This window comes from Colias philodice, chromosome 9 (genome assembly GCF_061535455.1).
Source record: "Colias philodice isolate Cphi_HAF_F1 chromosome 9, ilColPhil1 Martin Lab GWU primary, whole genome shotgun sequence".
NCBI lineage: Eukaryota > Metazoa > Arthropoda > Insecta > Lepidoptera > Pieridae > Colias > Colias philodice.
The window spans coordinates 12068269-12095873 of record NC_143094.1 but is presented as its reverse complement, the minus strand read 5'-3'; the positions used below and the strand labels follow the sequence as shown (position 1 = coordinate 12095873).

The 27605-nt window shown below is 35.1% G+C and overlaps 2 protein-coding genes across 2 annotated transcripts in view; one reads left to right on the top strand and one right to left on the bottom strand.

Moving 5' to 3' along the window:
* The window catches only part of osp (myosin phosphatase Rho interacting protein outspread), a 256619-nt gene that overhangs the window by 23555 nt on the left and 205459 nt on the right, over window positions 1–27605 (bottom strand). The window contains exons 4-6 of the mRNA XM_089698688.1: window positions 11790–11978; window positions 5014–5086; window positions 4598–4762 (exon numbers count right to left, since the gene is read on the bottom strand). Of these exons, the coding sequence (XP_089554814.1) occupies window positions 4598–4762; window positions 5014–5086; window positions 11790–11978 (427 nt within the window). The remainder of the gene's footprint in view (window positions 1–4597; window positions 4763–5013; window positions 5087–11789; window positions 11979–27605) is intronic.
* On the top strand, window positions 24162–25536 carry LOC149486182 (uncharacterized). Its single transcript, XM_089699523.1, has 2 exons — window positions 24162–24342; window positions 24769–25536. The coding sequence occupies exons 1-2, from the start codon at window positions 24195–24197 to the stop codon at window positions 25263–25265; spliced, it is 645 nt and encodes a 214-aa protein (XP_089555649.1). The 5' UTR covers window positions 24162–24194; the 3' UTR covers window positions 25266–25536.

Here is a 27605-nt window from a genome sequence, read left to right as displayed (position 1 = left end):
TCTATGAAGGGGCATGCCTGCCTAGATAGAGCCTATTCACTCTTGCCTTGAATGAGTTTAAGTTATATTTATCTGGGAAGACGGAAGCGGGTAGGGCGTTCCAATCCCTTGCAGTTAAGTTGATGAACGATTTCTGATACCGTTTTGTGCGGATAAATGGTACGTCAACTACGAAGGGATGGAAGCCGGCGGCACGTCTAGATGTTCGATGGTGAAACGGTGAAGATGGAATGAGAGCGTGAAGTTCAGCTGAACATTCACCAAAGTGCAAGCGGTAGAAAACTGAAAGACACGCAATCTTACGTCTGTGATCAAGACTAAGAAGTTTACTCTTGGTCAATTTCGAGTCAGCTATCAGCCTAACAGCTCGTCTTTCCATCGAATCCAATGCTCCCAGATGCGTCTTCGCAGACCCAGCCCATAAATGGCTGCAGTACTCCACACACGATCGAACTTGTGCTTGGTATAGTCTTAGAAGCTGTTCCGGTGTGAAATACTGCCTGACCTTAGATAAAATGCCGAGCTTTTTTGCGGCCAATCGAGCTTTGGATTCGATGAAAGTACCGAAGTTAAGATTCGATGACAGAGTTACACCTAACAGGTCGATATGGTCAGCTACTTTAATCGCTACATTCTGAAATGTAGGAGTTAACTCGAAGTTGGTCTTTTTCGCAGTAAATAGGCAGGCCTGTGTTTTGGTGGCGTTGAATACTCAAGCGTAAGAGAAAAAAAAGACTCGATTAGTAAAGTATTTCGGTCGCTATCGTGTTAACAAGAAAATCCTCCGCACATACAGACACACGGACGTCCAAGACAGAACTTTTTTAAACTGTTTTTTAACTAGTTTAAATAACAAAAATGACATCAAAAATATCATGAATGTTAAAAATAGTGTTTTTTCTTAATATGTGTGTGTATGTATTATCTTACAAGTGCAATGTATGATACATAAAGACATTTTAAGTTTGAAAAATCAGATGTTTTGCGCGAAGTGACAGTAGTACCCACCTCAACGCTTTGCTTATGAGGCGTGCAATAGAAAAACTTGAAAAAAATTGAGAAGTGTCACTCGAATGGAACGAAGTTCTATGAGAAATAAAGACAGAGACAGACAGAGAAACACCACACGCCGCACGGCTTAAAACTATAGCAAAAACCGCCAAAAAGTGTCGTTACAACTTTTCGTCTTAATTTTTTCCGCCTAGCCCCCTTTCGCAACGCGCGTTAAGGTACTTCGTTCTAACAAACATATTACCGCTATAAATTTATCTATTTACAAGAGACAAAAAAAAGCAAATGCATCAAAATCCACAAATGTATTGTAATTGAGGAAATGACCGTCTGCAAGTTGGCCCGAGCCCGGACAAGTTGTCGACGATATCGGAAACAAGATAATGCCATTCTAACTGGGTCGGGTTTGTTTTCAATTAATAATTCATTATCTGTGCTCCAGTACCCTGATATATTAACTAGAGGCTGTATATTTAGACATTTGTAACTGGTTACTGCGAAAGGGTGTTTCGATAAATTTGGTCGCGCTGAAGGACTTTTAGGTCGGTACACATTGTAGGACTTAAAATGGAATACACTGCAATTCTTACCAATTGAGAGGACTCTTAAGGATAATATTTCCATCATCAAAAACATCAAACCAATATGTTTAAAAATGCATTATTAGTTATTACACCTAATAAACTTAAGAGCGCTGAAGGACCTTTAAAAATGAAAATTGCGATCCTGAATAATACGGTACACAGTAATGACGGATAAATGCTTATAAATCACGACGTGTGCATACAGAACGTGAATAATTATAATCAATTGATACTGGCACTAACGGTGCGGTATAATTGACGATGGTCTATGGACGTGGAACATGTGGCGCGATTTGTAGGCAACTGCGGTGTTGCGAAGTTTAGCTTCATTTTAGGGAACATTTTATGGGCAATGTTGCAAGATCGTCTTTTAATGTCTGTACGGTTTACGTATTACATCGAATGTGGACTGTATTTAGGTCGCGTCATATGCTGCTAATAATGCTATGATATTATGGGACAACTGGGAACACTTTAAATACTGCTAATAATTATATATAATTCACGCGGATTCGAGCGGATAGATTAGCACTCGGGCGCTGCTATGGAAGAACTGCGCTTTCCGGCCGGCTCGGCCGTCGCACGATAATAATGCTGAGGCAGCTTGACCTCATTTACGTTATTGCTCAATAATTGTCATTAATGTAATGTAACTATGGATAATAAGTAATTTAAAATAAAATGTTTGTTCGCTGCTCGAACATGTAATACGTAAACCGTACAATGTCCAGGGTACTGAATAAGACAATTCACCATGATTGAAATTGCCTAATGTTTAAGTTTTAGTGTAGTTAATAATGTAATCCAAGTTCTTCCATAAACATTTTCAGAGGATGATTGCTATAATGTCAACAATATTTTAAGGCACAAGGAAGGTGGTATAACTGCGGGATTGTAGTATTTTCCTGGAAGCTAAGTAGCCAGAGTGACTCAAAACTATAAAATTTATCAACAGCTAAGTATCAGTTATTAAATCATTCGCATACAATCTTTCTCTGCTGCATGTGGATTTTCCCATCAGTAATATCTAAATTTCCTTAAGCATATTTTAGTTAACCATCGCCTTACAGTACTGCGTAATTAACACGAATACTTTCTCATTTATAATATCGATAATGAAGGATGTTATGCCTTAGGACTTTCACACCTAGTGCAGCACGCAAGACACATCGTAAGTATTAACCCGTAACTCACAGCTAAGAGCTGCTAGCCGCTAACGGCTTCTAATTAGGACTTAACCCGTTGTCACCCGAGACGATTTATGACCCAGGTGAGATCTCACACTGGGCGACCGAGACAGGACATACCGCAGACTCCGAGCAGGAGCGGGACAAAAACAATCCTAATATGTTAGATTAATCGACACCATTATCGATAAGGCATGTGAATACGGCATACATTGCGCGCGTTAAACTGTTTTTGTTGCTCGTTGTGGTAATAAATACGCGGTGTATGTGCATCGTAGATATTTATGCGTGTCGGAAAAAGTACCGCAATAATGGCCGCATATTACATTTACATAATATAGTTGCGCGGAATTGAATTTATATTTGAAATTTTATAGCAACAACTCATAACAATAAATACGGAAAGTGTTACGATGGTGTTATTTATTATGCAATTTTCAATAAGCCACAAAATGTGCATGCTTTACATTGTTTAAAGGCTCTTTCGATTTTGCATTCAATTCCTTCTCATTCATCTTATTATTTTATTTTAGTAATAAGAGTTAATCAAACTTCGGTTTTCAACTACGAATATATCTTAATGAGAAAGAAACCTTCCAACTAGATTTGTTATTAATCGCTTTTGTGATAAATAGTAGACACTGTGGGATTCTGAAAAATAAATTCAAGCTTTGACAGCCTTGCATTGAAAGCTTCGCCAATCGCCGCATGATTTAACTAGGTTTTGGTTTCTCAATAAATTTCCCAGAATTGTCTAATTATTCATTGAGCATTACAGTAAACACACGTTTAATTTGCAATGCAGCTGTGGGACGGTGTTCAATAATTTGGGTCGCGCTAATAAGACTCACAATTATAAAATTATGGGACAAAATTTGAAATGCAAATCTCCATGGGCACCATAAAGTGGGAAGGTATTTATTTACAGAGACTACACACATCTGTACGCAGTCGCTTATTCGTAAGCTTTGGACGAAGTACAGATATGTTCTCCATATACGACTAGGGAATATAAAATGTATTTCTTAAAAGTTGTAGTTTCATTAGTTTGTAAGTGCTGAAATTAATGTTGTAAAAACAAGTGGCAATAAATACGCTTGATTCTTAACAGGCACATTTGATTGATACTTTTTATGGTGCAATGACAGATTTGATTCATGTTTATGAACTACTGAGGTATCTGCACCACTACCATCAATTCAGCTACCTAAGTGTACAACAATTTACCATCACGATTGCTAACGTTTATTTATGCGGATAACTAAGCCTACAGAAATTACCATCGTGAATGCAGACGTTAAGATGTATGTAGTCCCAATGTCTATTGCCAAAGCCTGTATCTGATGCATGCACGTTTGCTGACGTCAGCTGGGAGCGCCCGCCTCAATGAAACGCTACCTCGGGTTATCAAGGACGTGGATTTATATGCAAATAACCGTCGAATGGAATTAATGCGCGCATATTTAATTGATGCACAAAAACTATGTGTGGAATTGGACCGGATTTGCTTTTTGTTGCCAAGTGTTAATTAGGAAAGGACAGTTCTTGACATTTTGCCGATAGAATACTAAATCAAGAAAAATAAAGTTCAAGAATGGGTAAGACCCGGAGAAATTAGTGTCCTATTTTATCGTCTGATCATTAAGTCTTAGAAAAATCTGGATATTAGACTTCGATGGTGCTGTCAAGAGGTTATTTCATATGATATACCATCTAATTTAATTTTTCGATATATTTCAGTAAACTTTAATCGCGTGAGCCTTCTACCATTATTTACCGTTTACTAATTTAATAAATCAAATCAAAGCATCTTACCTTTGGTGTCAATATTGGTAGGTGAAGCCAGGCTGGGTATCTCCGGCTGCGGTGGCTGAACCCTCGGACCTGGCCAGGTGGTAGTTCCCCCACAGTACCGGGGTCGGGCCTCAGCAGCATCCCGGAGCGTTGACGCGTCTGCTGAGTACTCTGTAATCGCAGGATCTTTATGGAAGGTAAACTGATTTGTTCGGCGTTTGTGGGGGTTCAGTGGTAATGCAGAAGAAGTGAATTTGGAATATAAGGTAAAGATGTTAGCGAGACTTCTAAGAATACGAATGTAAATATGGGAAGAAGAAATAATGAATACTTTCAAAATCATTTTTATGAACATGTTTAGTATCCAATGAATATATAAAGTTTGATGTTCCCAATAATCTAACGATTAGTATAAAAATAAGAATATCAGAACTTACTTCTCGTGGTAGAAGACTGCAGCAGGCTCGCTGTTTGCCCGCCAGGAAACGTCGCATTTCGTTTGTGTCGTCCCTATAAAGAAAAAATAATTAATAATTAAAATAGAAAACAAGTTGGACAAGTCTATACATAGAATAATATTCGTTCCGTCTATTATATTTATGGGCATAAATTAATCCATATTAGTACTAAGAATCACAGACACATCCTTATTTTTTCTTTAAATCTGATTTATAATGCGAACTCAACACGCTGTCAGTGATAAATCAATTAAGCGTTCATTACATTTATGTCCATGTATAAAAAAACCGACATTTTCTAGTCGGATGTTTGAAACGCTAGAAATCATAGTTAATTGGTCGAAAGCAGACGTAGAGCGAGATGTAGACGATAGTACGTAATGGAATAATTGGTAGTAAACGGTGATAGATATCTATGGTTTTTAGATTTTTTCAACTGCTTTCATCGTGTAGACTTAATTGTAAAAACGTGAACAATTGAAAAAGTATTAATACCCTCTAATGCTAGGATTACGAAAGATTGCCGGAATATTACTGAGTGATAAACTGTGACAAAAACTATAGAACCTATATTTTCATGAAATTTGTTAAGAGAGTAAAGCCACGGACTGAATCTTTCCATGTCTGATGAATTAATTATTATACAACGTCAATTTTGAAATCCAATGATCTTCACTATCAACTTCATATATAAGAAATCCAATAACAACAATTTAACGTCGGAACTTTTGACTACCATAAAGATGCCTGCACGGATTTATTCAGTAAATTTTATTGAAATTAATTCCTTATGAATATAGATTAGAATTAAAACCGACGTGTATGATTCACAGTCCATTCAGAGATAATAAAATTAATTGACAAAGCACCGCCGGTTCGGCTTGTAACGCTGGCGCCTAAATTTCGGAGAGAGGTGAATATACCCATAATAAGTTAGAAAAGGATGAAAACACCAAAAGATAATATTCAAATGGAGAACGACATACGGTAAATTATATTCCTGTTTCTTATTATTGAATCTGTGGTTATGTTCAAAAACTTATTAAAATGCCAACATGTTTGAGCTTCATATGTATTTTTGGATCACTATCTCCTTTTAAATCACATTAAAGGATACGTATTATCCAACAAAACACGTAGGCCATTATGAAAAATTGGTTACTGTTCTGATCATCAACTCAAATATGTTTGAATAATTTGAGACGGGATAAGAAAGAAGAAAGTTAAAGAAATATTATCAGTTAAGGAACTGATACTATATGTACGTATTATCAGCAGACAAGTTCACTCAATTGGTTCTATCTAATCTCACGAGAGAAATAAAGTTATACTTTCGAGATATCTCTGCAAATTTGCACGTGATTATGAGAATTCCGATTAGGGGCCTTAGACAAAGTAACATTTAAAAAACGATAACGAAGTTAGAAAAGGCAAAAATGTATGGGATTGACATACGCCGCGTTAGATCACGTGGTCTATCTAATGTCAATCCCATACATTTTTGCCTTTTCTAACTTCGTTATCGTTTTTTAATTGTTACTTTGTCTAAGGCCCCAGATCATCTAAATAGGTTAACACCATATAAGGGATCATTTCTATGTCCTACCAATTAATTCTTACATTAACAGAATCTGAATTCACTGATTACAACTAAATTTGGTTGAGTTGATTAACCGCAGTTTCTCGTCAACTTCCTCAAGTCTATGTACGGATGACACGTTATGTCCGCTACCGTTTTCTATGTATCAATTATCTTCCAATGATTTTAATTAGCTATTTGTATTGATTATCTGCGATTTCATCCAATTAACTGCATGCTGAGATGATCATTATCTTTTTTATGTTCTTCATGATTTATACATGAAGAAGTTTCAGCTTAGATATAAATACGATTTATTTCTCATAAAACTGGTCAAAATAAGTCAAACATTTTGACAAAGAAGATTGTCTTTAGACCGTGAAATCTAAAAGTACTGATATACAAGTTTATACTCTTATCCTTATAAGATACTAGCGGTCCGCCACGGCTTCGCCCGTGGTACCTACATGTTTAAACTATCCTATCCCTCAATTTGGATCGAACTGCACATGGTGTGCGAATTTTATAATAATCAGTTAAGTGGTTTAGGAGTCCATTGAGGACAAACATTGTGACACGAGATTTATCACTACATAGTATAAAACAAAGTCGCTTTCCCTGTCCCTATGTCCCTTTGTACGCTTTAATCTTTGAAACTACGCAACGGATTTTGATGCGGTTTTTTTTAATAGATAGAGTGATTCAAGAGGAAGGTTTATATGTATAATAACATCCATTAAATAGTAGAGAAGTACTGTTATTTTTGAGGTTTCTAATGTGATGTCGTAAAAAATTACATTTTTTCCGCTTAAATTGCAAACGCAGGCTGAACCCTACGAGTTTTATCAAAATAATGTACTAAGTATTATACACATTGAAAAGGTCTACAGAAAAGTCCGCGATGGTATATGTCTATCTCTTATGGATAACCCACAATAACTTTTTTTTTGTCATTTACTTTTTACGACAAATAATGGCTAATTTTCGATGCGATTTTAACCAATACAGCATTAATCCTTAACCAATTAAATACCTTGAATACATTGTTCATTTAATATAGATCTATATGGCCCTTTACACCGTATGATTTAAGTGAATATTTTCGAAGATATTACAGATTTAAAAATTGCGGGACGTAGCGTTTGCAGCGCTACAGGCCGGCCGCCCGGCTATCTATTTTGTACCCGTGCGAAGCCGGAGCGGGACGCTATGTTTTTATAGTATACAACGTTCACACTTCACAGTTTTTCTGTAGTGTATTTAGTATCAGCATTGCACCCGTGCGAAGCCGGGGCGGGTCGCTAGTATATATTAAGATATACTATCTAGTGTCTGTTTAACATATGGGTCTCAATGGCTAGACGTAAAATATTAATATAATGTAGACAATTTTCCGGTCTCCCGTCGTTTCGGATGTTTGTCTCATCGTCTTGTTTATGAATGTGAGAGAATGGAAACTGCACCTGATTACACTCGTCTATGTTATTATCTATTCAGTTAAATATAGCTTTTAATTCTGAGAAACGGTTATTTGGTTCCTTAGTTAGGCATAGGCAAACGTTGTCACATAAAGGATAAAACTTAATTTTAAAAATTTGTATGTATTTTCATGATTCGTAAAGGAATTAGAAAGTCTTCGTCATTTCAAATTTTTTGAAAACGATGAATCAAAAATAACTAACGATTCATAGCGTAGGTCCGTCCTATTAAAATTTTAAGGATAATATTTTTCTCGCTTGCTATAAAATTGTTGTAATGCAAAAATAATCGAAGGTTGACCGTCGTGTGAGTCAGACGTAAGACGATCCTGAGCTAATTACAGCCAGCTATTATTTGTATCTAGCACAGACAACTAGATCGGCCGAATAGTATAACGACCTCAATTATTTAGGTCGTTATATAGGACCTATATTTTCCAGGAATTGTCTTGAACTGATTTTGGGACGTTGACGACGTCATTGGTAGATTTCCAGTCTATTTATAGGAGAAACATCATACCGACATGTAGGAGAAATAATTTAAAAAAAGAGCACGTGTGCCGAGCATACGTATTAGAAGTGAAACTTCTTTGACAATATTCAAAGATGCCAAAATCGTCGCCTTACTGCATGGCGTGACGGTATTGCCATGATGCGACTTTGAAATTTTGCTCTCAACGCGCCTAAAGAAGTTTCACTTCAAAACGAGCATGATAATAGAACATCAAATTCAGATAACTTTAAAGCACGTACTCACAATTATAACAATTAATTAAATTAATGAGCAAACGATGTAATAAATTGCATTAATAGATCATTCTCTTGTTTTAATTGATGGACTAATCTTCATCAATTAAAACAAGATGAAATCGTTATTACCGCAAGTTTCTAACAATAAAGATGTGCTTGATAATATTATGTTTCTATTCATTATTTAAATGAATCAATAAAATCTTAATATATATAAATCTCGTGTCACAATGTCCTAAACCACTTAACCGATTATAATAAAATTCGCACACCATGTGCAGTTCGATCCAACTTGAGAGATAGGATAGTTTAAACATGTAGCCGATGTAGGTACCAAGGGCGAAGCCGAGGCTGACCGCTAGTTAGTATATAATTATACATTACATTAGAATATGTAAGAGGCTTATAAAGTTGAAAATGTCAATAGACCTAAGAATTACATAGAAGCAATTGGCGCATAAGCAGTTGGATGAAATGAGGTCGTCGTTTGAATGCTTTGAAGTTAAATTGAGTAATGAGAATCCAAATTAACTGAGCATATTTATAGTGTAATGGAAAAATTATATATTTGAATATGTTTATATGAATACTAGCGGTCCGCCCCGGCTTCGTCCGTGGTACATATTTCGCAATAAAAAGTAGCCTATGTCCTTTCTCGGGTATCAAAATATCTCCATACCAAATTTCATGCAAATTGGTTCAGTAGTTTAGGCGTGATTGAGTAACAGACAGACAGACAGAGTTACTTTCGCATTTATAATATTAGTATGGAATCTTATTAGTAAAGAGGTTGATAATATTGCTAAATACCTTACTCGTAAATTGATAAATTAAACACTAATCTACAACAAGTTTATTTTCTAAAGGATGTGTAAATTGTTTTTAATTTTTACAATAATTACCGGAAATAATATGTTCGATGCTCTCTGTTAACGTTTATGTGATTTTTCTTTTCTTTCTATTGAATGATTTACTTGGTACTTCTACACGTTCAATAGTAAAATAACTTGTTACTATAGCTATAAGGAATTTAATTCCACGATACACATTGCACGCAGGTGCTTTTAGATGAGCCAATTATGCTACATATTTAGTTTAAGTTTTTATATTTCTGACCTTGTCTAAAAATATATTGAACACGTGTCCTTTTGTAATTGTCTTAAATATAATAACAAATTCTTTCCATTCAATGTACTCGTCAATAGGCATCTTGGCAAAAGAATAATGATTATTTTTGCGACCCAAATATCGACCAATAGAATTGCACCATTCGACGTCACGTGGTACAACCTACATGGTATTATACTGATAATTTTTTGAAAATTTTCTCTGGTCGTTGACGTCAAACTGACAGGTTGAATTCAATTGTGAAATTATTGGCGGCCGACATTTGGGACGGAAAAATAATCCCCCGAATACCACACGAGCTTCAAAATTATCTGGCATTTTCCTCAAGGTTCCCTGCAAACAAATAAAGTCGTCAAGTTTTTCAGGAAAAATCACTCGCGCTTCGCGCTCGTGATTTTTTAACCTTGACTAAAAACTTGACTCCTTCATTTGTTTGCAACGAACCTATCGGAAAATACCCGATAATTTTGAAGCTCTTGTGGTATTATAAGTGAATAATATACAGGAACTAAAATTATGATTTGATAGACCTTTTGGGACAAGAAAAATCAATGTCTAATTTTTTTTTGAGCTTTTGTTTATAAAGTAACAATGTGTAAAAATACGTTATAAGTTTTAAAATTAATGGGTTCGCTTAGAATACTCGTTAAGGTAAAACAATCATGAATCAGTAGGTAATAGAGATGCTGCGTGACACTAGGAAGTAAAATTAAAGAAACAATGTAGTCCTATAAACTAGCTGGACACTATCCACAATTCGTATCTAAAAATACATCAAATCTTCTATTTATCGGAATTTCATTAAAAAGTCGATGGCCTAGATAGTTATACGATTTTAATAAAATTCTTCTCTGAATTGACAAACTGTGATTGTTGAGTCAACTCGGAAACCTGGCAACCGGATTTTTGGTAAAGTTTTTGAGGAAAACTTTTATTTAATGGGTTAATTTATTTCAGCTTTCGGTGATACAATAATATGTGCCTTTATTCTTATAATATAGGAGTAGGGATTTGTTTAACTTTATAATTATGTTATTAAGCGAAAGTTATCCAACTATATTGCCTACTATATTTACAAAGTTAAGTTTATATGAAAATTAAATATCATTACTCCGGAAGCGATAAATTCTGATGAGTAATATCTCGCTGAGAGGTGACTTTCAATCTCGACCGCGTAATCATTGGCTCATGAACAATTTATGGCCAATATCTGGTCCCAGGAAGTCCAAAATATGGTCTTCAAACGTCTAAGTGGCCAAGTGGCGGTTAATAAGCCGTTTGTCAGCGAAAGCGGCGCGTGCGCAAATTGCAGGCTCGGCCTGGACTGGAAGTAATTTTCCGTTTTGTACCGATGAGTTATTTTAATTATTTATGTTGTAACTTGAGTTACGAGAACGTTGGTGCTGATTATCTAACGTTTAATGCAATTAGTGGATAATTAATTGAAACGTTAATAAATATAATAGGGCGAGTGGCGTTTATGGCACTCGAAAAATTCATGTTTTTTTAAGAATATAGTAAAAAGCCTACTTAAAAAGTTATATGGTCAGCGTACTTTGTACTTGGAATCATAATACATTTGACAGTCAAGTTTTCAAGTTGTATAATTCAAATTTTCTAGAAAAACTTCTAAAATTTCACGTTGCTCCGCGTTTTGCTAATACCCGAGTACCCTTAGTCAATGTGCAGTTCCACAGGGAGTGAATAGCCTCGCTAAATATTTTCCGCGCGAAGCAACTCCGTCAGGTTGACGTGACGAAGCCAGGCTGTTCGCTCTATGTGTAAACCCAAATACTTTTTGCTAGTACACTAGTACCCACCTTGCTCCTCGGATACACGCTGAGCACGTCCGCCCACCAGCGCGCCTCCTCCCGGCAGGTGCCTTTCACGAAGGTGACCCGCTCCGGCGCCGTGACCGCCAGGCTGTGCGCGTGCCCCGTCACGCTGTCCGCCTCGCTCACCTCCAGCACCGTGGTCATGTCGATGCTGGCTTGCGGGACTGTGTCCGGCTGCAACAATTAAAGTGGTCTTTAGATTTGGACGTTTATGCATTACATTTTGGAGTAAGTAGGTATCTTAGTATTGTAGTGGTAATGTGCTTTTGGAAGGCTTATTCTTAAAGTCGAACACAGAGGTCAAACAAATAGGAAATATGACAAGATTATAACAGCTGTATACAAATGTAAATTCAACCTTCTATAAAAGATTTCAGAAATTTTCAAGCTCGTAAAATCGCATGGTTATTGCAAAGCGGAAATCTTTAGACCTTCAAATCATGAATATTCATGCTTAGAAAGGTTTACCATTTCTGGTAATAAATGTAGGCAATATCCTATTTAGCTGCTAAAGGCAAATTCGATTTGCGATGATGATTTAGTGGGAAGGAACAAATTAAAGGGACAAACGGTTAAGGAAATGAGCCCGTTGAATTGTTCATCAGTCCTAACTGTAAACGTTAAATAGAAATTCTTATTAAATAGTACTTGTTTGTTGATATGATAAGGGGTCTGTTCGAGAAAATTATGAAAACTAATTGCATGAAATTCGGTATATACCAAACTAGCTTTCCGCCCGCGGCTTCGCCCGCTTTGTCTAAAACATAATAAATTATATACTAAACCCTTCCTCTTGAATCACTCTATCTATTAAAAAACGCATCAAAATCCGTTGCGTAGTTTTAAAGATTTAAGCATACATATAGGGACAGAGAAAGCGACTTTGTTTTATACTATGTAGTGATACTTTTAACATAAGTTAGTACCTATTATATATGATAAAGTATTTAAACAAACGCATTACGCTAACTAACTACGCATTACTGCTAATTAAAAAATGTAAAGTAAATCTGCGTTTAATTATTGTAACAGCAGGGCTATATCAATGTCGCATAAGTATGTTTATATATTACTTTAAAAGCCTATATCTCATTCTGAAAGCCGTAATTAGTTCCAAACTCATTATATTTATAATCGTAATAAATAATTGCGTGTAGTGAGTCGTAATGTTGTCGCAATTTGCTCACTAATAAGTTAATTATTAGTGAGCAAATTGCGACAACATTACGACTCATTACATTTAAATTTATGTACGTTTTCTATTTCAGCCAGCATGTACATAAAATTATGTGAATCTTCTCTAGTATTTGGCTCTGCGACTTTAACATTTTCTCGTATTTGGTCTTTAAATTAAGTTTTAGAATTAGTAAATTACAAATTCGATTTAGTATATTCTGTATTTTGTTTCAATTTATTAGATTTCTTAACAAACAAGTCTAATATCGTTATCCATTTTGAATAATATGAACAAATGCAAAATGTGTTACTTATTAAATTATAATCGAACACTTTAAAGTACGTATTTTTGTATGTGATAATTCAATGCTACATTTATGTAATCCCAGCACGAATAGGTAATATAGCCTATTGTAAAAAAACCTTTATTTTTTATCTATTCACAAAAAATACATTGAAAATTGTATGTCATGTCACCCACCGCAAGGACTAACAGTACTTGTGAATAATTATCTGTAATTACGACTTAAGAGCTTAATTTGTCAGTACTCATGTTAATTATATCCGAAAGACATAAATTAATTTGAGACATTTTTTGTGAACTTTTTTGCTCTTCAGTGCTTGCTGTTTTTTAAATTAAATTTAAACGTACGACGATTTTGTGTTACACTTTATTGTAATTTTGTTTTTCATATTAAGTTACCAGCTGTGCCCCGCGGTTTCACCCGCATTGCTCCACTCCTGTTGCAGTTGGTCTTAGCGTGATGATATAGCCTGCCTTCCTCGATAAATGGGCTATCTAACACCGAAAGAATTTTTCAAATCTGACCAGTAATTCCCGAGATTAGGGCGTTCAAACAAAACAAACTCCTCAGCTTTATAATATTAGAGAGAAAAGTATAGATGTATAGTGCATGAACTGCTTTAGACGACCGCGACGGTAATGGATGCTGATAATAATTTATGAATATTCCAATAAGCACTTATATCTTATCTCAATTTTCCATCCACAAAAATAACATGCCTTGCCATAATAAAAGTATCAATAAAGAACAAGTAAAACGTAGCGACATTGTGTGCAAATTCTATAAAATTGAAGATGTAACAATTAGATCGTAAACGTATTTGAATGTTATTGAAAAGATTATCAGTTTTACGAGGACATAAACCGAATGGTAGCCCACTGAACTCGGGACCTGTTCGATTGTAAATAATTTACTATTATCACTGCGTTTGATCTATGCTAATGTTATGTGTGGTCCAAGAATAGATGCAACCGGTGTGAATACATGATGCAGTTTGTTTATTAAAACAAATACGAGCGGATTGCACATGAATGTATCGATTTTTTTACGTAAAACATACATAAACGGGTATAGTTAGTATAGGCATAGATTTTGTAAAAAATGTGTAATAATAGTCTAATGTTAGACTATCAGTGTAAAGATAAAATTATTACAAAATATCTTAGTTAATTACACTCGACCAGGAAGAGATTAATGCGAGTTAACCGCCGATACTCAAAATAACCTGATATTCAAGCAGTATTAAATCCCAAATAACTTACACCCCGCATGCATTAAAACGTCAGAAGCACGTATCGCACAGATTACATAGAACGCAAACATCAATCGAGCCGGGAGCCGAGGAGAAAGCCGAAAATAATGAAGCAGAAAAAGTGAAAATAAATTTCGCGTAAAACACGTTAACGAAACCAATTAAATCGAATCGAAACGCTTCATAAGCGTATATCAAACTTTATTAATCGCAGCCAATGAGACGTAAAGACAAACCAGATTTATTGTACGGCTTTCGCGTCCAGAAATGGTCTAATTTGACACTGGATCGCGACCGCCTTCGATATTATGCAACCGGTGCATTCCTGGACGCGGCGGTATCGAAAAAAGCGGTGCACATTGCGCGCTACGTTGCCATAAGTTACGAGAGGCATTTGTAAGCGGTAATGTATATTATGTAATTAGGTAGTGTCGCGATAGTTTTGCTTAATAACCATTAACGATTATGTAAGCCGTGCGACAGTCGAGCAATAATTTCGGAGTAGCGGGACCCGGCCATTCAGTACCCAGTGAATGGGATGGCATGGCCCGTTGTCATGGCGACAACGCCTGTGCGCAGTGCGATAGGTTTATGTGCTCCGTAGATAAATGCATATAAGTGTAAAGACAGCTTAAAGGATTTATTGTTGTAACCTAAATATTAGCGAAACGCCTGTAGGCGTTGTATCTTGAGTGTTTATTGGATATATACAGCTGGATAATCTGTGGACGCTTTATGTGTTTCGGTCGCGTTTGGGACTAGAATACTTTATTGTGTACTAGCTTTCCGCCCGCGGCTTCGCCCGCGTTTTCAGAGAAAAACCCGTTCCCGTAGGATTTCCGCGATAAAACCTATCCTATGTCCTTTCTCGGATATCAAAATATATCTATACCAAATTTAATGCAAATTGGTTCAGTAGTTCAGGCGTGATTGCAGAGTAACAGACAGACAGACAGAGTTACTTTCGCATCTATAATATTAGTATGGAACTTGGAAGTATGGATTAACTTTACGTTGGCAGTTAATAATGTATAGATAAACTTACTTTAGATTTTACATTGTACATTATATATTTTTTTTTTTTTATTGTGTGATAGGGAAGCGCTTGACCACGATCTCGCCTGATGGTAAGCTGAGATGTGGCCTAAGATGGAGCGCGCTTCCCTAGAAGGTACCCGTTCACTCTTCGATTGAAGACCCCCATATTGTACCTACTCGCCGGGGAACACATACTCAGGAAGCATGTTCCAGTCCCTCGCGGTTCGGATGAAGAATGTCGATCCGAACCGCTTTGTCCGGGTACATGGAACATCCACCATATGGCGATGCCTAGAGTCTGTGCGCCTTAATCGTGTACAAAAATTATATCGTGTACATCGAAAAAAGTATATTTTAATAGCGCTTTTAATGAAACATATTCATTACATCATAATATAAATAATCATTTATAATTATTAATTTAATTTAAGTCGTATCTTTCGTTTTACCTTGAAAAAATATCGCAGAAGGTTACTGATATCCTCAACATAGGTACCCAAGATCATTTCTTACAATAAATTTTTTTTTTCAGTCGTGTTATCAAAATCGTTTCTGTCGAATGCAGTAGGTACCTATGTTGAACTCAAACTCAAACATTTAATTTATCAATTATAGAAGCACTTAGAGACGCACTTTTGAATCGTCATAATCGTTATTCAAACAAACATTGCATATAGGTAGAATTATGAAATTATTTTATTACTGATATAAAGTTTAATATGACGATTTATATTTTAATGTTAATGTTTAACCATCAACGGGATGCTAATTTATTGTTTGTTACACGCATGCAAAGGGACCGTTAGGTGAGCTATAAACGGACGATTAGTCGGTGACCACGTTTTAGCTAATTTCTGTTTAGGCTGGATATACGATTGCGACCTATTTCAATAATACTGGATTCGTATGCTTATATCAAAAGTTATACTGATTTTAAATTAGATTTTTTGTATAGTCTAGTAATTCAAAAGCTCTTACCTATTTCAATCAGACAGTTTTAAATACGTTACCAAATTTTTAAGCAACAACTTTTTTTGAGTAATTACTGAAAATTTTTTATATAGAAATAAAAGGTTAAAGATTTTTGTACGCAAATCGCAATCATCATAGCATCAAGTCAAACAATAGTATAAATACGTTTATTAATATATATCCTTCTAAAAAGGAGATATACTATGTAGATTACTACATTGAGATTGATAATTACAAAATGAAAGTGACTGCTTTAAACGTCGCAATTTCTCAAGTAACATTAAAAAAGTCGTTCGTGTATAATCAATTTAAGGGTAATTTAAACATTAACGTTAGGCAAATGCAAATTGATGGTAAACAGTCCCATAGAGGCACTAACCAGCTGGAGTCAGAGAAACTCGGCTCTAATAGCTTAGATAAGAATATTTAATGCATTTCTAGATATTAACCGTTGTTTGGAAATAATCAGATACAGCGTTAATAATATTCGCGGTATTCATTATATTAATAAATAATAATATAATATAATACTGTTACTGCAGGTAACTTATTTATAGGGATGTATCGTAGGGTATTGTGTTAAAAATATTTGGAGTACCTACGTCGATTTTTAACTTGAATTTGCTTTAATTACATTTACATCTATTGCAACAGTTTTAATTTTTTTCTAACCTAAGAACATTGATCTATTTGATAAGCATGTTTTTATTAATTTTAAATATTTAAATTGTAAGAATAGCATATACCAAATAAGGCAAAAATCGCATCTAAACCATCAGATTTGGTAATGATTGATATTACGTTATGTATCTAACCTAAATCACAGAATAATAACTAGTAACTATCCTAAATGTAAATTAATGTAAAGCTTGAATTTCCAAAATAATCATCTCTCTTATATCAATTTGCACTTGCTAAACCGCATTGTCACAAGATAAGCGAAGCCAATCACATAAACTAGTCATCGGGACCGTTAAGAGGTATGCGCCTACGCAGGTGCCCCACGCACGTAGATAGAGGTCAGGGGGTGGAATGATATCTGTGGACTAATTGAACGATATATGGAGTAGATAGAAACATTATTGGCACTATAATCGTTTCTTAGTTAGGAAAACTTTGAAGATGGTTGGATATTATAGTCTATACCGTTACACATTTTATACTACTTTCTGAATAATGCCCCAAATGAGCGGTTTGCCTAAGCATTATACTTTGTATATATTTGTCATTTAGAAATGATGTCTGAACCATGAATTCACATAATATTATATAAGTAAATATATATAAAATTTCTGAGGTGTACATCTTCATTCTGTTAGAAGATAATAAATAGACGATGTACCTAGTTGAACTCATGCTGAACAGAAGACTTAATCTACAGAAATACTGCACAAAAAAGGATAATCTTCACAAACAAGTATGTTAAGCATCCACTCAGTATTCAGCGAGATAGAGTCACCAATCGGTTCGTAATTCCATCGGCCATAATTGGCGACGCTGGCCCACATTCGACAGCTGGCTAAAGGGCCCGTAATAATAGATGTGGTGACACGCGGCGACTTTGAGCGAGATAGGGTTGCTATGGTAACGGTTCTGTTTGATTACAGTAACTTGTGGTTTATGTGAAAGAGAGTAGGGATATAATCTATAATTTCGTTTGCTAAGAAGGTGGTTTTTACATTGAATTAGAACTGAAAGTATTTTTTTAACCAATAGTCACAAATAAAATGCTTAAGGGTGCGTATAAAGCAAAATTACCAATCTTCTATTAGATGATACGTGTAATATTCAAGACCAAATCTAAAAAATAAAATATATATCAAACTAGATGATATGTTCAACGATTCTGTTCAATCAAAAACATAAAATATTAAAATTGACTAGATAAAAAAAAATCACCAAGTTAGCTCTAATTTTCACACTTTTACGTTTTCTACTTGACATGGTAATACTTATTATGATTTTTTTTTCATAAACAATTATATTAAAACATTTGCAAGATATTTTTCAGAGCATTTTGTGTAATTACTTTTAGTTTTGGTTTATCTGCGATAAACCACTTTTGTTTAATAATGTTTTAATATAATTGTTTATGAAAAAAAAATCATAATAAGTATTACCATGTCAAGTAGAAAACGTAAAAGTGTGAAAATTAGAGCTAACTTGGTGATTTTTTTTTATCGAGTAAATTTTAATATTTTATGTTTTTGATTAAACAGAATCGTTGAACATATCATCTAGTTTGATATATATTTTATTTTTTAGATTTGGTCTTGAATATTACACGTATCATCTAATAGAAGATTGGTAATTTTGCTTTATACGCACCCTTAAGTAATAAATATCAACTGTGTAACTGTAACTCTATGAACTACGGACTCTAGGCATGGCCTAATTCTCGGGTTCATTATTATGTATATGCATTAATTCCTTAACCATACAAAATTCAGTTATTATTTATACCATTTATTGGTTTTCAGAAACACAAAGATCTACAACACTAAACACAAAAGCAGTGTTTCCAATAACACCACACCAAATTGTATTAGCTAATGTTAATTCTGATCTACAACACTAAACACAAAAGCAGTGTTTCCAATAACACCACAGCAAATTGTATTAGCTAAATGTTAATTCTGATCTACAACAATAAACACAAAAGCAGTGTTTCTGATAACGACCAAAACAAATTATAAGCAGATACTAATTCTGATAGCCCTGGGCTCAACTGTCACCATTTATACCGAATGTGGAACATGTTGCTGGTAATCTGTCGATGATCGCTCGTGCTACACTATGAGTGGAATTACTAGCTTTTTCACGACATTTTACCTTTAATTTAGATATAAAACATGTTTAATTCGAAGGCATGATTGGATATTATCGAACTTGCTTATGGAAGCAAGTGAGTTTCAAAAATATTGGTGGATGACAATCAAATTTCAGAAGTAGGAGTAATTATGAAACAGGATTGTTTCATATTTTTTTGTATATTAGGTAGGTACTTTTATTTTTTTTATATTTTTACTGAAACAGAAATCTGAACGGATACATGCTTCTTGTTCCCTATTATTACGGTATTAGGAATTGGAAGCGAAATTATGCCGTGTGGACCAAACAAAATAAATGTGTATTTCCAGTGTGGAGCCCCTAGCTCCACTTAACCCGTCACGCCACTGTTTTATAGATAGAAATCGATTATTTTCCTATCAGAGTACTGTAAAGTTATGCATATAATCAGAGATATTAACGAGAAAGTGCAATAATAACAAAAATATACATCAGCTAGAAATCACAAGCTGTGACGGTATGATTGACTATCACGCGACGGCCAAGTCATGAGCGAAGGCGATTATTAACTTATTATTAAATGTAATAAAATGTTATGGCTAACAATTATTTATTTTGACGACGCGGTTGGCGCAGTGGTAAAGTAACTGCCTACTGAGCCGACGGTCCCGGGTTTGATCCCCGGTCAGGGCAAATATTTGTGTGATGAACTCAATTATTTGTTCTTGGGTCTGGGTGTTATTATCTATATATGTATTTATTAAATATTATATTTATCGTCGCCTAGTACCCACAACACAAGCCTTAATTGAGCTTACTGTGGGACTAGGTCGATTTGTGTAATAATGTCCTATAATATTTATTTATTATTTATTTATCGTAATGCGATCTGTTATAGCGTAATAAAACGATATTACAAGTTAAATTAATGTTTAATAAAGGTCTTGCAGATGAAGATAAGTGGTGAAGTTATTCTTAATATTGAATTTATACGTTACATTTTATTAAGGAAGGAAGCGATAAAGGTGTAATAATTATAGTAATTATTGGAAATTACTGTTATACTAAGTCCCAGGTTAAATATTTCTTCCATGCAGCGTTAAACTAAATTTCATTCCCTATAATACTTGTTTTGTAAAGTTTTAGTCATTCTACGTGTTTTTCATGCAGGTGTGAGCATTATTTTTTGTTAGTACCATCAAAATATTTCTATACTTATATATATATTATATTTATTACATTTTCTTACTACAGACCACATTTTTTAAATCTATAGCACTTTTAGACACACTTATTATTGGCGCATCAAAACACCATTCCATTTAGACAGCAGCAGACTTCGAGCTATGAGTTTTGCGGTCCACAAGTTAATATTTACTCGTTTTGGAGTAAAACTATATAGAGTAATACCGAATGCGAATATAGAGCATAAGTATAGTATTGTACTGTAAACCGAAAGTACCAAATCGCCAGCCCCTATCACTTGTCCACACTGCGTCCACTTCCTACCTGCGGCTTTGCTATTAGGGCGATATCGGTTTTTGTATCGAAATAGCGGTCCGCTCGATTGTGGTTGCACTGTCGCCGATTGTTTCCCGTGTTTATCAGGGTATGAAGCTGTATGCTTCATGAGATTTAAACGGTTAGCACGCGAGCTTTGTAAGTGCTATTTTGTAGAGCATAGCTGTTTCGATTTGCTTATGACATTGCATTATAGGTACCTAAATATATATAAGGGAGAAAATTCTAAAAAGTTAAACCAAAAGAGTCGTTTTTATCAAGGTTTCCATAAAGTTTGAAGCATAAATTAGGAATGAGATGACGGAATACACGGCTTAACTGTTTTTTATCGAATTAAACTTAGTTAAAGAAATGGTTTGCATCCGATGTTTGACGATATTTTATCAGACTAATAATTAATTTTCCTAGTAAATACAACTTTAGTTCCCTTGTTACATTGAAAATTTTCATAAATCACTTAACAACTGAACAGACATGAACAAACTCTCATACCACATCCACCACAGTCCACAAACACTGAAAACGAAAAGCCTCGCTCTCGACGGAAGTGTCACCGACAGACAATGCTCCATTGTGGAGTAATTACCGGGACATTCCAGCTCATTGTCGTGTGACCCACTTTCCTTTCGACCTAACATCACATCGCGGGCACAGAAGGGCTAGCTAGTCTGTGCTTAGTCTAATGTTGATAGACCCAATATATCAACATTTCAAAGAAACGCAAGTCGTCTGTCGTCTACACTAATAGCGAAAAGATTTGCAATAAATAAGTTAAATAATAAATGATTTTCTTTCTTTCAATAAAATGATATTATTTTAGCAGTAGGGAGGTGCGTTAATTCAAGGTGACACAAATCTGACTTTTATCCCGGGTCAAACGGCGCTGAAAGTTTATGAATGCCACTAAACTAGAACTTGAATAATACTGTACCTCTAGAATTTCACATTGACTAGTTTGATAATATCTTAATTGACAAAACCTGTACATGTCTTGTACTGATGCAAAAAAAATATTCGAGTTCATAATCATTTCATACAAAATTAATTTGGCCAAACATTTCTTTTATCTTAATTCAAATGCCTGCTTCATCACCTGTAATTAAAGTTACATACATATATGGAACAATAAAAATTAAATATGAACGCTTGTTAGTGTGTCGTGGGCTTTACTCGGCCATATTTAATCATCATGTCACATTACAATACAATACGCAATCAAGATCAAAGGGAAACGGACGAAGCATGGAATTGTCGCATGTATTGTAATTATAAAATGTACCACTATTATTGTGTTTCGACAAATACTATCTGGTTTTATTGCAACAATACAGATAAAAAACAGTTTTGTGTGCTTACATTTTTAAACTAATTGCAACGGTTGATAAAAAATTGTGAATTAAGCATTAATTATGTTTGGGTTAAATATGATTTTGTTAACTTTGAAGACAACATATTCATCTGGTTTTAAAATGTCGCCAAATAAAAACTTTAAGCCTTACCTTGCTATCATTGCAGACCCATTAGTAACTTTGAAATCGCATTAGTAAGAGACAGTAGTAGTTTTTACCATAAGTGCATTTTGGCTGTAAATCTAAGCTTCTTGGAATGCTTTTAAATCTTCACAAGACAATGCGGGTTATCTGTAAGATAGGTGCAGCGGTTTAGGTGTGAAAGTGGAACGAACAAACAAATATTTCTAGTGAGGAGATAAATTAAGAAGTCCACTTATGTACTCTATGGCAAAGAATTTGAAAATACTAACAGAAGATATATTTCATATGTCTAAGGTATGATGCGTATTCTAGCATATTCTATTTTGTTAATTAAATAGGCATATATGTACCTAAGTAAGCTGAATATCATCGTTTGATAAACTTCTTGTAGCCACTTAGCTCAAATCTCAGACTCCCAAATGCAGGAAACAGTAACTCCACTTTATCATCAGCCAGTACATAATACGTATGTGTTTATCCATTTACAATAGCCTGAGTTATGTGCGCTAGAAACATTTACATAACAGGTAGCCTCTAGCTCTAATGATTGCACATTTGGGGAACAAGTGATGAACGGTGAAAGAGTAATCTATGTATTTTCGAAATGATAGAATGCCGAATGAAATATTTTTATATAATCAAGGTTAATAGAAATATTGATGTTACAGTATCTGAATGAAGGAGTCTTTTACAGGTGCATGTAGTTTGAAGTAAAAAAAAAATGTATCATACTGGATTTTAATGTGCTATGTCATAATAGATAGCGGTAACGAAATAAGAAATGTTAAAATAATAAGTTTAAAGTTATTTTCTTATAACTAATAAAAGATTAATTTTAATTAAATTTCTGATAAAAGTAACAATACTTACTTAAACATAAGATTGCTCGAATATTATTGATAATGGATGAATATTTAAAATCAAACTGTATTAGTTAAAATAGTATATCGCTGTGTCTCGTCCCTTGTACCACACAGACATCAAGGGTCGCAATCAAAGTCCGCCGTTTCCGCGATGGCGTTTAGAGCATTTGCAAATCACTATTTATTATGTTTGCAGTCCACACTTCGGCTCCCAACTGCTTATCAAGCGCTGACTGATTGTGGCCTTTCGTGGGCTTAGATGGCAGTGGAATCGGGTCGAGGAATGTGAATATAGAGGTATTAAGTTTTCTTTATTTTCATATTATGGGCGATTAAGTTCTTAATTAAGGTTTGTACAGTTTTGGAGTGTGTATCTGGCCTTGGCCTTGCTCGCATTAATCCTGATGAGCCTAAGGCTTTATCGTAAGAGGTAGGTACTTATTTAACGTTACCATGAGTTTTATTTAACTGTTTATTGTATTTAAATGTTTTAAAATTAAATAAAATCTTATCTTTCTGAAATCTAACGCTTTAAAAGCCATCCTTTTATTTGTTAAAAATACTTAAATATTTAACGTATGTTTAGTATCATGTACGCAAAACAGGATTGTTAATGCACGATCCGTGTCAAACAAATAAAAAAATAAAGTTTATTTGAATCGCTATAGAATAAAGGTTTTATGTGTTTAATATATATGTACACACTCTTTGTTTGCAATACATACATTTACGTAATAATATATTGTATACGCCACCGCGGCGCGGCGCGGCGGGAAGCGCTTCCTAGCGTGAGCGACACAGCGGGGAAGACGCTTGGAAACCGCGGGGCGGGAGGGCGTAAGCGCTTGCTACACGAGGGAAAGAGATAGCGCTACGCAGCTGGCGGACGCGGAGCGTGCAAGCGGCTGCGGGGCATACATAGTTACTATACTCTTTAGTCTTTGCTGCGGGGAGCGGGCAGTCGCCGGCGTCATCGCGTCATGAGCGGTTGTGCCATGTCTTTCGAAGAGATACTCGCGAAAGTCAAGCAGCACCCGGAGCTGTGGCTCCCGACGCACAAGTACTACAAGTTTAAGTCGCACCAAATCAAGGCCTGGGAGCAGATTGCGAGGGAGCTCAATGTAGAGGGTAAGGGTGTCGGAGCGACGCGTCCTACGCGCGTCCGTCGTTGCGTAGCTTTACAGCGATTATGACGTCACACGAATACAATGTACGTTTTGTTGCGCTGATCGATGTCTATAAGCACACTTACAATTATTACTTTGTAATGAAACAAATTTATTAAATATTTATGGATGTGAATGTTCTTGCATTTTACATTGAATCGATACGGAATACGGATACATACATTAATATAAGTAATTTTACATAGGTATACAAGCAGTTCTACGTGTACCTATTGTTAATTGCAACTCAAAAAATATACATTATAGGTTATGTATTTATATCCTGTTAAAATCTATTAACTAAAACGAGTAAAGTCGTAAAACGGTCTTTTAGGTAACTTAATATTTTCTGGAGCATTGGAAAGACCCACCCATTTTTTGTTTACAGAAAAGCCACTGAAAGCAAGATGGAAGTACCTGAAAGACCACTACCGCAAAGAAATGAAGAAGATCGTGGCTAAGGACTTGGAGAAGTCACGCTGGCACTACTTCGATCAGCTAAGTTTCCTCACAGAAGAACTACTCTCAGAAGGAAAGACGAAAATATATAAAGAACCGCCAGAGACCGACAGCGATCAAGAACCACCGAAAAAATCTATAAAGATGCTTCCAGAACCTTCAAGCAGTACTGCAGATCCCAGTCTATTCATGATCAGTAAGTTGAACGAAATAACAGACAAGATAGATAGCCAAAGCGGGAGCAGTGAAGATGTAAAGAATGACCCAGACTATATGTTCCTAATGAGCGTCCTGCCAACAGTCCGGAATTTGTCAGATGTACAGAAATTTGTGTTCAGAGGAAAGATAAACGAATGGTTGCTAGAAGCACTAACTCAAAATGAGTATTCCGAACAGTATGAGCCAAAATACATAGTGGACTCATAGCGTAAACTTGATGAAATTGTTGAAAATATCTAGTGAGTGAGTTTCTCTGGAAGACAAGACTTTAAAGTGAGAATTAGGATATAATATGTATGTTAGTTTGTAAAATAAACATTAGTTATGAATATTATTATGTATTAACTTGAACATGATAAAGTGTACAGTCTGCACAAATTATTGTGTTTTTAGCACGCTAAGTTTTAAAATATTTTCCTATTATCGTAATACTTGATATTTGATCTTTTGTCATAGTTGTATATAGGTATTATGTAAATAAACATTTTGGCTTAAATTTTCCATATTATTTTTCATCCTTTATTGCAATATAATTAAATAAATTAATAATTTACTAAGAAATTTGAATATGTGAACGAAATCAACATAGGTTTTTGTTAAAAGTACTTAATCTTTTCAAAACACATCACACATCCTTAAACCTAAACTTATTCTACCTTCAAATATCAGCGTTGTTATAACCTCGGTGCAAACCCCAGACAACATCACAGTACACAGCCAGTATCCAACAACAAAGACCACGTGCTCACTTGGAAACCGAAGCCGTCGCGCCCCGCTGCGGTAATCAGACCCGTGACCTAGCTCACTATACTCCAACTATATAGCTATAGGTACAGTATCATCTACGCAGTTGACATCGTTCAATTGACCTCGGGACGTTTTATATTCTAATAGTAATCACGTTTGAGTACCTTTGAAATGTAAAGAGAATACATACATTAACTTCTTAAGAAATTTTTGAACAATTTGCATAAAAACCACTGAACTACGACATAAAATATTAATGTTCGCTTTTAATAAATCCAAATAGGAAGAAGATAGAAAACAGGAAATTTTGAAATATTAATCCAACTACAAATAGACATGTATTTTAATACCAGTACTAAGTTAGACTTTTGCAAAACTAATGATTTGCGATAACATCCCCTATAATAACAATATTCACAAATCACAGGTATCTTCAGCAAATAAACAAATTAGAAACTCGATTGTGCCATATAAACAGTCACAAATGCAGGTACATAATTAATTCGTTAGCTAATCAGGCAATCAGCTGCTAACCGAGCAACAAACACGTAAAGTAGGGTAAAAATCACAATAGCGGCTCTTTTGTAACTACAGACAATTTCTATTGCGCGAGGGAAATTATTCACATTACTTATTAGGTCCAGGTTAATAATGGTTTCTAGATATTTTAAATCTTCTATTAAACATGAAGTAGGTATTATTAACACATCAAACTTTTTTTAAACCTATATACGCAGCTCATCTGATAATGGGAATACTGAGGATGTACACCTCGCCCAATACAATAATTTATTAAAAATAAGTACATTAAATAGTTCTTATACAACACGCAAATTTGAAAATCTCCGTATGAGAACGCCTCTCAAAGTCGCACCTACACTTTCGATTTCAGACACACTCATGTAAAAGGTCGCATTCGAAATGATCTATGCTATTGATCTTTACCAAACAACAAGGAAGCATTGCAGCCTGCAGGTGAATCGCCGTAGGTGCGCTTGCGCATCGCTTGCTCAACGCGGCCGCATTCCGCCAACGGCCGCGGGAACGAGCGAACGTTTGTTAAGTTACCCAATGTGTGCTTTTGGGAAATGTATGAGAAAGAGAAAGATGTTTCACAGATACCTCTTTAATAACGTAAAACTTATGAGTTTCAACGTTTTGAAGAAATCTTGAAAATGGGCAGAGAGCATCACTTTCTATCAGGTGACCTGCCTGCTTATTTGCCTGATTAACTTTTAAAAAAAGTAATGCAGACTTTTGGCCATTGGATAACACTGTTGGACGGTCTTTTTACTCCAACCAATGCACTTCTGTCGGTATCATCCAGCGGCCAAAAAAATCTCCTTATGTCGAATGATAAAGAGATTGACAACAAATGTGTCTTTCCGCTAACTTCACGGTTTAATGGTCTCGATATAATAGCACGTAGGTAATAATATCGACCAGAAAATATTTCCATATTAATTACCATTGATTAGAATGCAACGACAACATTATAGATCGGATATTGTAACACTAATTGCTTAATAACGTTGAAATATGAACCCGATCGGACTGCATGGAACACTTTGTCATTAAAGCCGGGCGACAGACCGTGATTAACAGAAGTTGGCGCGAAGGCGATATTAACAAATAATTAAAAAATGATTTGTTGTCCAGATAATATCGGCGATACTTCCCGCTGACGGGCGTGAATATTTAAAATTCGACGTAATTAGTTGATACAATTTGTGGATAAATAACATTCGATGCGCAGGAGGTCTCATTAAATCTGTTTAATTGAATATTATAAAATATATG

Excerpts from the sequence above, each read along its gene's own strand:
- LOC149486182 (XM_089699523.1), top strand. The coding sequence starts at position 24,195 with ATGAGCGGTTGTGCCATGTCTTTCGAAGAGATACTCGCGAAAGTCAAG. Across the intron at positions 24,343-24,768 it reads GAGGGAGCTCAATGTAGAGG|AAAAGCCACTGAAAGCAAGA; the intron begins GTAAGGGTGTCG and ends TTTTGTTTACAG.